The sequence below is a fragment of the Cuculus canorus genome, chromosome 11, assembly GCF_017976375.1.
Source record: "Cuculus canorus isolate bCucCan1 chromosome 11, bCucCan1.pri, whole genome shotgun sequence".
NCBI classification, from domain to species: Eukaryota; Metazoa; Chordata; class Aves; order Cuculiformes; family Cuculidae; genus Cuculus; species Cuculus canorus.
The window spans coordinates 20,894,755-20,910,966 of NC_071411.1; the positions used below are offsets into that span (position 1 = coordinate 20,894,755).

At 44.9% G+C, this 16,212-nt stretch overlaps 1 protein-coding gene across 3 annotated transcripts in view; it reads right to left on the reverse strand.

Annotated features, from left to right (window-relative positions):
* Positions 1–16,212, reverse strand: part of IQSEC1 (IQ motif and Sec7 domain ArfGEF 1) — a 165,292-nt gene that overhangs the window by 140,356 nt on the left and 8,724 nt on the right. The window contains exon 1 of one of the 3 annotated variants that reach the window (XM_054076430.1): positions 4,500–4,669. The exons of the other annotated variants lie outside the window; for them this stretch is intronic. Coding sequence (XP_053932405.1) covers positions 4,500–4,567 — 68 coding nt within the window. The 5' untranslated portion in view covers positions 4,568–4,669. Of the gene's footprint in view, positions 1–4,499; positions 4,670–16,212 lie in introns of those variants that run through there. 3 annotated transcript variants of the gene reach the window in all.

Sequence of the window (16,212 nt, forward strand, 5' to 3'; positions counted from 1 at the left end):
AATAACGCACGGGGAGAGGGCATCACTGAACGTCAACTGTGAAGAATGTACTTGTTGCATTATTCCTTTACACTGACCCCTCTTTAACGTATTGTTATTTAGAGTAGCTGGTGCTTTTGTGATACAGTGTAGATGCTCAGAACAGTCACGAATAAGCCCCTACACAAGATATACCCAACTGCCTTTGAGTGCTCTGAACGTCCACGGCTGCCCCACCCCAACACAGCTCCAGAGCCTCTGCTGCCCACAATGCAGCTGAAGCCTGACTGAGACACTTCCACTTGTCAGGGCGCTGTTTTTCCTTGATGAAAATGCAGCGCTGCTCTGTCAGTCTTCAGGAAAAACCCAAAGCAGACGACTAAAAATAAAGTATGACTGAACTAAGCTGGAAAAAGTTTGCAGCAGGAGGAAAATAAAGTGAAGGAACTCCACGACAACTCATACTGAGGACTAATTCTTACTTTTTTCCAGATGTGCAGAGCACTAAGGACTAACTACTGACTGTTTTCCTCCATCACTTGCAAATGGAACTCGAAGACGCAAGGAGAAAACTATGTGTTACACTATTACAGACCCTTTAATTTATTCTCTGTGGGCTGTGGATCTGCTGATTCAGATGGCTCCAGTCTGCTTCCCTAACCACTAACCTCGTCCTTACAGACTGGCTGGCATGGAGCAGATTACCGAGGGAACACGCAATTCCACATGCAGCTGATCACCTCCCCGTCTTTAAGTAACTCGTGTTCCTCTATTTTAATAGACACAGCCCTATAAACACAACGGCTAATCTGAATCTGTGGACAAACAATCTCTTCTATGTATTTGCCTATCCCCCATCTATGGTTGGTGACTAAAATGTGACTTTAACAGAAGTAAACGACTCCTGATGCTTTAAACCTCATTCTGCTTTCATGCTGTGCCAACTGTCTGCTTTTAGGAGAGTTTTCCACCTGCAAATATCATCACCAGAGGAGATTAACCAGCAGAGGAAAGCGCTGTTATTGAAGGCAATATTCCCTCACAGTGAACTTCAGAGAGGTGAGAAGGGCACTGTTTGGGGTTTGAACAACGGCTTCAGTGGGAAGGGCCAGCGGCTCGAGCAGGGGCTGCTGTGACGGCACAGCCACTGACACTGCTCTGCCCCTCACTCTGGGATAGTGCCGGTGACAAATACCATTATTCTGCTTTCCAGAAATATCAGAGACAACTTAGAGCGCTCTGGGCTGAAGCACTTAACACCTCTTGTGCAGGCAGTGACTGCGGCCAAGGAGAGCCAGAAATACTGTCGTGTGTCATGGGTCACTGCTGGGCTTCGGGGAGACTGGCCCGGCCAAGGGAAGAGGATCCCACAAGGTGGAAACGCAGGGTAAATTGGACAGGAATCTCAAGGATCTTAAAGGATATAGATCTGTTGGAGTGAGTGCAGAAGGGGCCACGGAGATGATACAAGGGCAGGAGCACCTCCCATCTGAGGACAGGCTGAGAGAGTTGGGGTTGTTCAGCCTGGAGAAGAGAAGGCTCTGAAGAGACCATAGAGCAGCTTCCAGCACTGAAAGGGGCTCCAGGAAAGCTGCGGAGGGGCTCTGGATCAGGGAGTGCAGGGACAGGATGAGGGGAAACAGTGTTCATCTGTTCATCTGAAAGAGAGGAGATTAAGATGAGATCTGAGGAAAAAAAGCTTTGCTGTGAGGGTTGTGAGGCCCTGGCCCAGATTGCCCAGGGAAGCTGTGGCTGCCCCATCCCTGGAGTTGTTCCAGGCCAGGTTGGATGGGGCTTGGAGCGCCTGATCCAGCGGGAGGTGTCCCTGTCCATGGCAGGGGGGTTGGAATTGGATGGGCTTTGGGGTCCCTTCCAACCCAAACCATTCTATAATTCTATGACAACTCTTTTTCTGGATACCTGGAACACCAGCCCCAGGTGGTCACCGTCATGGGGTTCCAGGATCACCCCACCGTTTGTGCTGTGTTTTGGGGTTGCAGCCAGACCCTGCCCCTCCCAGTGCGCCCTGGAAGATAACTTGATGATATTGTAGGCTTTGTGAGGACTTGGAGAAATATGCTCTTTCCAAGGACAGACGTTTCATGGTAAGAGCCATGTGCTCAGCTTGGTACATGAGTGAAGTAAGCCCTTCACCTTTATAATTTTTGCAGTTGTGCTCTAGAAGTGGACCAAGACCCCACAGAAGAAGAAAAAGATGTCATTTAGACAGTTGCAGCATATTTGCACATGACAGTGTCGTGCTTTCTCCTAAGCTTATTCCAGCATCACCTAAACTTCCCCTATGCAAGAAGCAAACCACAGGATTCTATTCTAGTCCTACACATACATTTTTCCTTGCTAACAGGCATGACCCTGGGATTTTAAGGTCCAGTCACATAAATGTAAACACATACACATGGATGTAGACAATTCTCTCTGCCCCCGAGGCACACGTTCCAATTAAAACAGACAACAAAGAGTTAGTCAAATATGTTTTTTAAAGCTGTTGGAGTCCAGTGGAAACAAGACCAACCCTAAACCCCAGTTAATAATAATATTCCTTTTGGAATGGGACTGTTTTCTCAGTGTGGCATAAAACCCTTCATTCAGGCCTTGCGCATACGTAAGGAGCTGCAGGACAACCGGCCCAGTGTAGTCAAAGCAGGACACTGCTCTCCAGTGTGGCGGCACCAAGGGCGTGTCGAAAGGCTTCCACCAGGGCAGCTTGCACGCAGAGGGGAAAAACAAATTCACTCTATTGGTATAAAACACAGCGAGGCTGCCTGAGAGCACCAGCAGGAGCTCCATGGGTTTCACAGTCTTCTAGAAAGGAAAGGAGGCAGAAAGGGATGAAGACTGGTATAGCCTCCTACTCGGTGGATAAAAACACAAGCCAGGATGGTTACTGGAGCCCTCCAAAACACAAGGAGAGTTTCAGCATTTCTGATGGATATCAGAAAAGCAAATTAAGATGGCAGAGATCATTTTCCACAGAGGAAAAACTATTTTCTTATGCTCACAAATTCATTGGTGCTGCTGCCAAAGAAAATAAGATCTGTTAAAACAACCCAAAACCTGAATTGAACATACCCAGAGCGCTGTAACAAAGAGAAATGGGACTGTGCATTATGCTGGCTGGGGGAGCCCACAAGCTGCTCTACTAACAAGCCCTGCTGTAAGCAATTAAGTTAATATTCAATCTGCATATTGTATTCTAAGACAGTAGTGATGGGAATGATAGAAGAAGTGGCTGTTTCCTTAAGGAAAATGGGCCAACCCAAGTGCTCCGAGGCACCCCTGAAGCTCAGTCCAAGCAGAATGTATACCTTTAACTCCGGGGTTTGGCACAGAGCATTTCTCAGACCTTCCCAGCAGCGCTGAGGTCAGGATGAACATCTGGGCTGCGAAGACTGTTTCTCTGGATTTAAGCACTGATCCAGTTTCAGGCTTTCTCTTTGCTTCTGGTTCTAAACCCAGATAATAAATGAAATGACTTTTATCTTAACTGAATCCCTTCTCAGGGATTATTTCCAGTTTCTGTTATATTGAGTCACTGTCTGCTGGGATCTATGGGACTTTTTAGCTTTATTTCAGTATCCTGATAGAAAGCTCTCCACAGTCTCATTCTGGTTGTAATGAAACTTTGCACAGGAATCCAGGCACTCTAAACTATTTCCTCAGCACAGAATAATTACGCAGTGTGAAATGCAGTAATTACTTAGATTATGTGATTTCTCAAGGGAAGCCTGCATGACAAAACAAACCATTCAAATCATATAACTGCGTAACATGAAGAAACTACAGCACGAAAACGGCTATTTTTAAATAAATAAAATTGCTGTGAGAGGGCACAATCACCAAGAGTCTCACTTAACAGCTCCATTCCTGGAATAAACTCTACTGGAATCCACAGCAACCGCGCTTGGCAGAGAGCACGCAGCATGTCAAATGCAAACCACTCAAAGAATGCGCCCAGCGAGGCACAGCAGCCCCAGCCTGTCACCTTAGCAAAGTCGGCTGCATTTGCACGGAATGCACTCAGGTAAGGATGCAGCGCTATGCTAGCTTAGAGACATTTGCAAATACAGAGGTGCCATAAGAGCCACGTTTTCTCTCCCCCGTTCCTTTTTGTCTGAAGCAAATGATGGTTGTGGCGTGCTGAGAACACATATTGTATCTCTGGGTTTGGAAGACATAATAAATACAAAATTATGACAGGCAAGTACTCATGAAATTAAGGTTTCTTCCATGTTTCAACTTTTGACTGCTTGTAAATGAGACAGGTGTTTCCAGGACTCTGACATCAGAAAACCTCCACTTTCTTGAAGACTTTTTGCAAAACCCCCGTATTTTTCTTTTCACGGATTTAGTAAAAGGGTAAGAATCTAGCCTAGTAATCATCTCAGACCACTGAGAGTTAACTAAGCAGGGTGAAAGAATGCAAGTAGCAGGACAGACAGTCTTTAACGCATGCAGTTTTCAGACTTACCACAGAATAAAAGTCTTATTCTTTACCGTACCTGATTGTCCTGACAGAAATGCAGTATTTCCACATCAGATTCCACATTGCACTGCCATCTCCCTTCATGACCTTCTCTGAAGTGGTTGCAAAGTGAAAAAGATTCCAAGTAACTCAAGGAACAAATAAGTTTCGCAGCACACGACAAAGTTAGTCCAAGGTTCATGCAGCAGCCAAGCACTGATTCACGATTTCCAAGTGATTCCTCCGACCTCCACTCGACTGAACTCAGAGAGAAGCCAGCTTTCTATCTGACGTCTCAGGTTACTTCTTTCTTCATGATTTACAAGACTCCTTGTTTACATTATTTGCAAGCCAAAAGAGATTATTAGAGGCTGCTCAGAAAGCTACGTATAATATTGCTCCAAATTGTCAAGTAACAAAATCCTACCTATGCAGCACCTAAGAAAACTTGTTCTAATTTAATTCACTTCAAAAAAACAGTCTAGGAACGCAGTCCTAGAAAATGACTTATGAGATCTGCAAATGCTAACCAATTATACACTAAATCAAACGGTTTAGGCTGAATCAACTCTCAATTGTTTGTAAAATTTTTTTGTGTACTGTAATAAACTTTTTAGTGCCAAAAGAAGCTGTGAGTCATTTTCCAAAGCTGTATTTGAACGCATATGAAGTTTTGACTTTCAAGAGTGAATATCAGCTATGACAGCCTATAAATTACAGTAAAAATAAAATGGTAAGAGCTGATAAAAAAACCAAACAACCCAAACTCTGAAATGCCAAACTAAATGCCAGCTTATGTATTATGTATATGGAATTCTCTTACTGTGCTAAAACCTCACAGACAGGTAAATGGTAACAGGGTTTTGTCTTTGTTACAGTACATACCCCTCAACTCTCCACCCCTATACACGATGTAGCACGTCATTTCTCCTTGACGATGGCATTTAAGACCAAACACAGTTATTTACACTGATTTTTTTTTTTAATATCAAGCTGAAGAATTTTGCCCATAGCTTTTCTAGGAGTAAGATCAAACACGCAACATTTATCGCCAAAAGCCAGAAGAGCATTTAAGCCTCAACTTAAAGTCACACCGCACCAACCTTAGAGAAAAATAGTATTATTGTTGTTTGTTGTTATTCTTTTCAACTAAAGGACGAGCCCTTTAAATTCTGCCCTGGTTTCTCTAAGACCACCCTGAAAGTTAGTGTTGTTGCTATGACAGATCAAAACTTTCCGAGCCTTGGCTCAGCCCACGAGGCCACACTCTCTTCTCTGCACAGAGGTCAGCAGCATGATTATCAGGGGTTTTTCTGGATCAAAGACGTTAGATACATGTTTATATTATAAAACTTAATTAAACAAGAGACTAAGTTCATGCCACTTCTTTACAGAACAGTACGCTTTTATGATTGAATGTCTGTTTTCTGTTGCACAGCTCTATTTTATCTAAGTCCACTTTATCCAGGATCTTGTGACTGTTACTACTATTCTGAAATTTATTCTGTTTTCGAGGTTTTTCTGACAACCGTTGTTGGAGCAAGCTTCTGATGGCTCATAAAAAATAGCAGAACAAGTTCCACGGCGTGTTGTACATTTTAAATCAGTAGGCTTAATGAAGAAAAATGACATTAGAAAACTGATACATCTGTTCTTAACATCGTTGACATACGTTTCAATGATGGAAAAAGCTGCATAAGCTCAGGCAGCCCAGCTGAACCCCGTGCATTTCCTTCACCTGCAAACCCAGGAGATAAAGTGCCCACAAGACAGATTTTCTGATTTTTTTATGGTGTACCCTTCAAATATTCCATTTAGTATAAGTGAGTTCATTATATACAGAGCATAAAACTAGTCGTTCATTTTCTGTGTAGTATAAAGGTATCAAAAACCACGCTCAGTTGTGTCAACTGCATCACTTTGAACTTAGACTCAAGCTTCAATATAATTGATGTATTTAGATCATACATTCCCTGATTCACCTTCAGTTGCAATATTTTGGTATTACCAGCATCTGCAGTATTTTTACCTGTCTCTACAGGTTGTGGTGGGTGAAATTCACAAAAGAGCGGTATTTTAATCACCTCCTTCATCCACGTTTCTAAAATTTGTGCACAACCAGTGACCAAATAGATTAAAATAACATGATAGCATCATGGGACAGTAGTGAGATGCTGTGGGTGGTTCGGGGGTGGCTGGCTGTTTTCTGTGTTGTTTTGGTTTTTAAGTCATTGCTGCAGCATTTCCCATGGTAAGGAGACTATATAAGATATGTTGCAGAGAGCATTTCAGCTCCTGTCCTCATGAGCTGAGTTTGTCTACTAGTTCCAAGCGAGATTTAGGAAAAATCAAAGTAGCCCTCCACTAAACAAGCATTAATTCTGCAGGGAAGAGGAGCCCTACTATGGAATACAGAGCTGACAGCCAACCTGCACAGGCAAAATATTACGCAGCCAGAAAATGCTGAGTATCATGCAAACCACACAATGAGCTGATACGACTCTGGTATTTCAGTCCTATGATTAACTCCTGGATGTAAATAAAGGCTATTTATTCTGATGTAAATAAGAGCAGATTGCTGTGCGGTGCTCCTCAAAATGATATTTGAGAGGTGTGGTTAAACCTCGCAGCATCCTGTACAGCTTCAGGAGGGCTGGGAGAACAATGCTGGATGTACCATGTGCGGGTGCTAATGGCATCAGCTAACAGCTGATGAGTTCTGTATGCACACAGATGTGAAGAACTGGTGATTAATCAAAACCTACAGCTAATTCTGTCGCTCATGATGGGCAGCCTTTTGTGAAAACAGCTCTTTCATAGTGCAATTATCAAGGAGGTAACAGAGCAGCTATCAGAGAGCAAACTGACTGAGCAGCTATTTTGTACTATGAAGAAAAACCTTATTCGGGACTCAAGAAACTTTTCCAGCAGCAATAAGACAGTTTGTCCCTTTCGTCTTAGCTGTTTACTTTCTCCTCCTTTGTTCACAGTGACAATACCGTGCCTGAAACAAGGCACAGATTAGCATATCAAATGATTTCGCTTTTTTGAAGCCTCATTTGCTTTCCCTGTATGACAAGTCAAGATGAGCCCCAGCACTGCAGGGGCCAGTTGGCATCGTGTCCGTCTTTGACATGGCCTTTCCATTTTGTACATCAATCATAATCTATTGTAATGATTCCAGTGACAACCCTCTCCCGCACTCACAGTTGGGCCATGAACTCCCAGCCAAGGCAGAGATCGTGGGCTGGTAAACAGGGCGGTTTGGAGACAGTTGCTGCCTGGCTGGTGTATTATTCTTCTTTGGGTGTGGCAAGGAAAACTCCTATTATCTCTTCCCCTTGAAATCAGACAACAGATTCCATTCACAGGACATCATCGCATCCACCCAGCCACACTGTGTGTGGGACCATGCTCTGTACGAGGCAGAACTCCCCAAACAGCTGCACTGAGGTTGCTGATTTTGTTCTCCCATTACGCTCCCTGGAAATCTTTATTAGACATGCCCTGCTCGCCAGCATCTACAGCACAACTCTTGCTCTCCACAGCCATGTCAGCACTGCTGTGCCTGGAGCCACACCAGTGTCCCACCGATGGTTCACACAGGACAAGTTGTCATTGTCCTATAAATCTGCAACAGGACGGAGCAAGGAAAAGCTCTGTCTCTTCCAAAATGTCTTCCCACTTCAGTACACTGGCTTTTCCAGACCCCGCATCATTACGCCTCCCTAGGACAGAGTGACTGTTTCCAGTGGATGCACCACTAAGCATATAAGGCCCCATTGCTTTTAGGTTTTCCTAAAAGCATTTCCACGTTTCTACACTGAATGAACAGACCAGGTCTCTCGGAACTGCATTTCACTGCCTGTAAAATAGAGTTAAGCAATCCTCAACTTTGTAAACCATTCTGAATCTTTTTGAGGAAGAAATTTTCCATCTAAACAGACACAACCACTAATTCAGACAAAGAGGATGCTACGATACCAACACTCTCTTGTGGCTTATGAGAGCCAAGCAAACAATTGAGGCAACCAAAGATGCACTCGCTCTGAGCTACCCCTGCCTCGCTGGCAGGCTCGTGTTGTCTACTGCAAAGCCAGTGTGCAGGACTGTCCGCTGCTCAGCGGCCCCAACCGGCAGGCTGGAACGCTGGCTGAAACTGCTGATGCAGGAGTGTTTGCACCAAGACAATCTGAAACAGCTGAGACAGATGCACATTTTTTGATTTGCTGACCATACACAGAAGCAGGGAGCTGTTGCAGGGGAGTAAAAACAATTGGAAGAATCGATATCTCAAAAGCACTGGAACAAAACTCACCAGAAGTTGTTTGTCAGAACCCTCAACTTGGCCACTTCCATGCACACAGTATTTAATAACACTCAAGCTAAGGTTCCTTTACAAGTTGTAGGTGGTATATTACTTTTAAAAGGTATTAATAGAAAGGCAGTGCTTAATCTGGTGTCTCACATTCTACTTTTCTCCTTCCTCCTGAGCTTCATTCATATTTTGCATCCAAGCCCGCACGGTAAGCAGTACTCTGCTGGTCCAGCCAGGGAGCAGATCGGAGAGCGTCAGCCTCTCTTGGAAACTGCTATGGAGCAGCTCAGAGGAACTGAGCACCCCAGACACCTTATCTGATTTGCATGATAAAGTCATGTGCTCCAGATGCGTGCATCCCTTCACACAGGACGTGTGCAGCTAAGATAATTTTCCTGCCGTAACTGTGCACGGGCTCATCCCAATCTGGGCTAGCGTAACACTCCTAGGAAGAGAGGAATGAGCAGCCCGTGCCCTTCAAGAGCTGAGAAGGCAATTCGCTGATTTTCTGCCAGGACAAACTGATCACAAACCAGAATTGAACAGCATTTCTGTCCTTATGTATATTGTATTTACAGGTCATTTGACAAAGGGAAATGTGAATGTTAGAGCTGGCACGTTTCCGTTTGTCAGGACAGTTTCAGACCTACTTTTAATTCAGGTAACATTCCCTTTACACAACAGCTATTACCAATTAAGGATTGAAAGGAGTCTTACAAATAGATGAGGTTTAAGTTTTCAGGTTGAAAAACATTCTGGCTTTTTAGACAATTTAGGTTGTCTTCAAGCCTTCAACTCATAACAAGTCAATAGTTCCAGCAGATATAAGTTTAATTTAAATATTTTCATCACACGGTTTTTCCTCAGCCTTCCCTGCATTTTCTTTCCTTCCCTTCCCTTTTAAACTTGCTTTCCTGACTTTTCATGGACATCCTTAAGCGTATGAAAACTCTGTGTTTCTGGGAGTTTACAGCAGTGACATCCACCTTGCAGTCCTTCTGCGGAACAAAGTCAGCCTGGTGTTGGCATTTTGATAAAGGGCACCCCCAACAAGCTGGCAAGACTGTGTTGCTTCTGAGAGGCCCCTCAAGCGCCCCTCCAGCTGCAGCTTCTGTCAGACTCCTCATACATCTCACGGTGCTCCCAGACTCCCTTTTCTGTGACTTAATCTTGGAAGACTATCAAAGGAAACTCCGAAAGCTTGCTCCCCCTCCGCAGGGCACATAGCCAAAGGCACAATTAAAATGTGACCGCTCTAGGGTCTGCCCAGCGGTGGCATCTAAACACAGCAGAGACCAGACATGGGGAGAGGAGCCTGGCAAACAACGAGCCCTCTGGGGTGAAGCAAAAGGGCAGGCACCACCAGCTCTGCATCTGTGAGAGACTCGGCAGGTACCACAGCTCTTCTGAATCCTAACGCGAATCTTTGGAGGAAGGTTAAAATCTGCACAAATGTGAAGAACAGAAAATTTGAGGATCCCAGATGGCTCCTGGGTGAGAGGGAAGGGGGTGCAGAAGAGGTTTCAGAAAGCCGAAGACTTGACTTGCTGATGACTGCAGAGAGGTAGAAGAAGAGCCTGTCCACAAAGATCTGCCTGTGGTTTGAAACCCAGAGTAGAAGTCACAGCAGTGGGAAGGGGAGAGACAGCACCCAGCCCTATACATTTGTGCAGGATTTCGCTCAGCAATGCCCAAGTCCCACTGCACACCCCGGTGAAACCAGGGGATGGAAAGTTAAAGGATCCCATAAATGTGTGTCCACCAGGTAGGAAAGAGGAGCACCCTGGAAATCATAGAATCACCAGGTTGGAAAAGACCTCTTGGATCACTGAGTCCAAAGCTAAAACAAACCAGAAAAGTGAATTTAAGGTGTACGAACGATGCATTTTGAATGCTTGCACAGACTCTTTTCAATACAAAGCAGCATTAATCACATTACAGTGAAGGCTTCCACCAGATTAACAGCTATTTTAGGTATTTTAGTTTAAATTCCTCTTGAAATCATTTTACTTCCCTGGCTGTAGACAAGTCCTCTGATTGCTCCTAAGGCATTTTGCTACTTTGTCTATTTATTTGAGGGTTTCCTCTCCATTTTTATGCTGAATGTGGGAATACTGCAATCTGCACCACTTGCAGGCTGTGCTTCAAGAGGCTGGTGGATTTGGGAGAATAGGGAGAGGCAGGGAATTTCATGTTCTCAGCTGTTCTGCAATTGCACAAGCATTGCCAACACGAACCTCGGGGGAGAGCACTGTAGAGGCATATGACTCAGCCCCGCTCCAGATGAAGTCACTGTCAAGTGAAAGCAAACTACTTGTTTCTAACAACATATATGGCGAACTCTAAACGCCAAGTTCAAGACAAAGCATCATTATTTTTCCCCACCCACTCTGCTATTGTTATGTTCGAGACATTGCAAAGGAGCTCATGAGTTAAATGACAGCAAGAAGAAAATCAAACCGACTGACACCACTGTCTCAGCTCACAAAAGAAGTTTCCTGATCTCATGAACTTGAACCTAAGGATTCCCCTTGCCCCCCACTGTTAGTGAGATTTGTAACCAGTATGCAGCTATTGTTTCCAGATTACAGTACTGTATATAACACTACCTATAACTTTTTTCCTTTATTAGATCAATTTTTAAATAATGAATTTACAAGAGTGTTCCCTTTAACTATGTAGTAACACATGAATATTGAGTTCTTTGCATCTGTTTTTATGCAGCATTTCACTTAAAAGAAGCAGCCGCGCTGCTCTGTGCCCGTTAGCAAGCACGTTATCCGGCACATCTGAACCCACCGCACATAATGCTGGACGCAGAGGCCATGCTGTTAACACCAGAAATGAGGAACAAAGACCAGCAAAGCCCATTCTTTTTAACAAAGGGTTAACCTAGAGGACAATCCTGATACAGATCATTTAAAGCACATGCGCTGTCTTTGAAACTGCATCTAAATTAAGGCTGGCAATTCCTTTAATGGCTTCAAATCCTACAAATTTGTCTTGGATAACAGAGGGGGAAAGAGGATGAGCACAGAGCTGCAGGTGCCCTGCAGAGTGCAATATTAGCTGCGTTAAGAAGCTTCTGACACACAGTTTGCAGTATTCTACTATGGCAGCAAGAAGCTGCTCCTACCAAGCAAACGCATGAAAGCGTTTTCATTTACAGTCATCACCGAAACATCCTAAGGTGACGGAATAGTACACCAAAAAAGAGACCCATTCTTGTCCAGAGAAGCGCTCAAGCACATGATTCAATCTATCCTGAATCACAATGTTGGAATTGCTTGTCCCAGCTGAAGACTAGCAGAAACAATTTCAACTAATCCCTGCTTCATAAAAAGAGTGATCTTTCACTTATCTTCTTCCACCAAGGCAGGCGGAATCAGATGCTGGTTAGAAATGGCCCTAATTGTTTTCTATGAGACTAACGCCTCCTTTAGAGACACCAAACTGATGAAAGAAAAATGAAAAGTGAGAAGAAATCGCTTACAAACTGTTTTGTTTGTCAAGGAACTGGATTCCAGTAAAATATCCAGTACAAACTGGGCACTGTGAGTTTTTTTAAAACACTCTTATCTTAGAAAGAAGAGAGAAAACACTCTCGAAGGAAAAATTCCCCCCTTCCCCCTGCCCCCCTGAACTACAGATTATAGTCACCCTCATTGCCAGTCACAGATTTTCTCACCTTATGCTTTATCTTTAATGCAATGCTAATGGTACCAATTTCTTGCTTGGGCTATTACACACCAGCTGGCAGAAGCACAGCACGGTGCACCCACGGGCTAAAGAAAATCTTCACTTTCACATGCTAAACCTGGAGTCACGTGATGTTAGAATAACCCATTGAGCAAAGCATGAGACACTCATCCTCAAAATCCACAGGAACCCCTGCAGCGATTTGCTCGTCTTACACCTTAATGTGTTATAGAAATTCAACTCTACCGTTCAGGTTTTTTGTATTCAATGGTTACTGGAAATCAGCACCTGAGTGAGGGGTTATACAGCACTGACCAAAACGCACTCATGGTTAATGGCAACAAGAGCTGAAATTTGCTTTTCATAAATTAGGGAATTTCCAAACAGTTTTTGGACCAGGTTTCTACCTCAGTCCTCCCTGCTTGCTGCATAAAATCTGCTGCAAGTTGCCTAAAAGCAACGTACACAATACCGTAAGCATCAGCTCACAGCCCAGAAGCCAACTGTGTCCTGGGCTGCATCCAAAGCAGCGTGGCCAGCAGGGAGGGAGGGGATTCTGCCCTTCTGTTCCTCTCTTGGGAGACCTCATCTGGAGGACTGTGTCCAGTTCTGGAATCCTCAACATAAGAAGGGGATGGAGCTGTTGGAACGGGTCCAGAGGAGGCTATAAGGATGATCGGAGAGCTGGAGCACCTTCCATACAAGAACAGGCTGAGAGAGTTGGGATTGTTCAGCCTGGAGAAGAGAAGGCTCAGGGGAGTCTTTATAGTGACCTTCCAGTACATGAAGGGGCTACAAGAAAGCTGGGGAGGGGCTGTTCACAAAGGCTTGTGGTGATAGGACAAGGGACAATGGCTATAAACTGGAGAGGGGCAGATTTAGACTGGACATAAGGAGGGATTTCTTCACCATGAGATTGGTGAGGCCCTGGCCCAGGTTGCCCAGAGAAGTGGTGGCTGCCCCATCCCTGGAGGTGTTCAAGGCCAGGTTGGATGGGCCTTGGGCAGCCTGAGCCAGTGGGAGGTGTCCCTGCCCACAGCAGAGGGTTGGAACTGGATGGGCTTTAAGGTCCCTTCCAACCTAAACAATTATCTCGCAGTAATCTCAGTTGGTAAACATACAGGTGATGGACAAAGTCCTGGCAACTGCAGCCAGGATTAAAGTGCAGTTGGGTTATTTTGTCCTATTTCTCCCTTTCCCTTGCAGAGTCAAAGAAATAACACCTCACTGAATCCGTTGTCACAAAAGGCTGCCAACTCTACTCCAGCTTGGGTGCCACCCTTAGCTGGGCTTCTCTCTTGGAATGGCACCCGCACAGCCTGACAGAGAGGGGTTTGGAATTGGGTTTTTACCTTTTATACCTGAATATATTTGAAAATGAGCCCCTCCAAAGGCAAAGCCTGCCCTAGAACAAGATGATCTTTAACGTCCCTTTCAACTCCAACCGTTCTATGATTCTGTGATGCAGAATCCTCGTTGCCTCGCAGTGCCCCAGCTAGCGCAGCCACCGCGGGCAGGGATGGGGAACTGGTGCATTGGCCCTGTCCTCCAGTCCTGCCCCCAGCCTGGCAGCAGGGACCAGCCACCACCACAGCCTGCCTGAGCTTCTTGGTGTAATCTTGTTCTCAAAGGTTTGAAGAAGCAGCACGCTTCCCAAACAGCAACGGAGTATGCCAGCCCCATCCTGCCACTCAGCCCTGTGCATTCCAGGCACACACAAGTAGTGAATGCTGCGTGCAAGAAAGCTGCAGACCTAGCACGCCCTGCACAGGCTTCTCGAGCTCATGGATTTCAATATAGATGCATAGTTCCATGCAAGTAGCTCCCAGCGTGACACAACTCTACCATAAATTGGAATTGTCCAGGTTAGGCAACAGATGCAATTCCACTACAGTTTCCCAAGTAAGGAAAGCTGAAAACCACAACTTGATCTCTGAACGCAGAGCAGCGAGCCACAGAGCTTCTGAAGCAACCAGAAACATTCGCCACAGTTTGAGCACTGACTGAAAATAGAAGTCATGCTCTGCCCAGACAGCCCACAAAAGGAAAGAACAGTCACATTTCTTGTCACGGACAGCTTGCTAAGCACTGCTGGGGAGGGTGAGTGCACGAGGAGGGATGAGCAGAGCTCTCATGGCCAAGCAATGAGTCTGAGTCACCCCACAGGAGCAGGAACATGCGGCTTCAGTGCGAGGTGGGCAGCTATTCCACAGCGTCCCTATGTCTGCTCTAAGAAGTCCTCAGCTGTCACAGCACTCCCTGTACATGGGGAAGGCTTAGGGCTTGGGTTCTGCTTCCCATATGACTTGTTCCTGCACCTCTGCATCCAAAGGTACGGCTGGCCAGCAGGTAACAGCAGTGGCATGTGGGAATGCCACGCTGGGATGTCCCAAGTTCACTCCTGCCTACGTCCTCTGACACATCTCCCCCCACACCATCCAGGAATTATCCTAATGCTAATAATAAAAATGCATGTAGTAAGACCCGTGGAACAGAAATTTACTGAAGTCCTGTTTTGGTTACCTCCTTTTATGTATAAAAATAAGAAATACAGACACCCCAGGCTAAGACAAACCTCTTCTCCACAGCCCTCGGCTCTTTTCCAAGAGCCTTTTATATAATCTACAATTCTTTTTAATATACACTTCCTTGCATTTATGTTTGTTCTTCTGGACCAGCTGCTTTGCACACTTGTCACTGTGCTGTAATCAAGAAATCACTATTTAAAACATGAGGAAGTCGCAACTTCCTTCATTTTTCCTTTTCTCAAAATGATGGGAGCAAAGCACTTCTATCTAAGTGTTTAAGTCCTCTTTTTACTTCTGATCCTGCAAACACCCTCCAGGAGGAGGGGTTGAGCGCATCGAGGTTGTGATGACAAATAAATGAACTATCTGGAAGGAAATAAATGGGCCATCCTTAGCTACTGCAGCCCTTTCCATCAGGAGATGGAGAACAACTCAACAGTAATTCAGTTGCAACAAGGCTGGGATTTCACCAGGAACCCAAGACATAAAGCTTTAGTTTCATTGTAATTATTTGTGTCAAAAGAGTCTGGCTACGTTTCCATTATTTTATGTGGTTTCTCAGCAAGGAAGACATCACAATGGGCTGGGAATAGGTTGGAAATTTTTTGGCTCAGAAACGGAACCTGTGAAAAGCTGCAAGAGGAGGCGAATAAAGCTATCTTTTGAAACTTCGCAAGCCAATGGTCACAGATGAGGGTCCTATATTACTCAATGCCAGAAAGTGCGGGGCACCCCTTAAACCTTGAAAAAGATTGGAACAGTTCCCTTTTCATTCAGTCACTGCATGAAAAATTCAACTGCAATTAGCATTTAGTACAAAGCACTTTCTGTAGGCTGACAATAGGTAGCCAGACCAGAAAGTGTACATAACAAGAACAGAATCCCGTTTTAAAGAATCGCATGGTTTTCACTGACAATGAAGGGATCCCCACTTTTTCCCCCCAAAAAATCAAATCCATATAATTCCCTGTGCTCAGCAGCATAAATCGAGAGCAAGAAAACAGAAGTTTAGATTAAAAAGCATCAGGGTAAGTTCAGGGACATGTTAAATGGAATTGCTTATTTTGCTGTTCCATTAAATCAGCAAGCTCAATGCATCTGACACCCAGCCCCATTCTTTATGATCACTATTCACCATCAATCATTTAAGCCGTGTGTCAGCCCCGCCACGGCGAAGTGCCCGCTGCTCCGAATGACTGTGACGT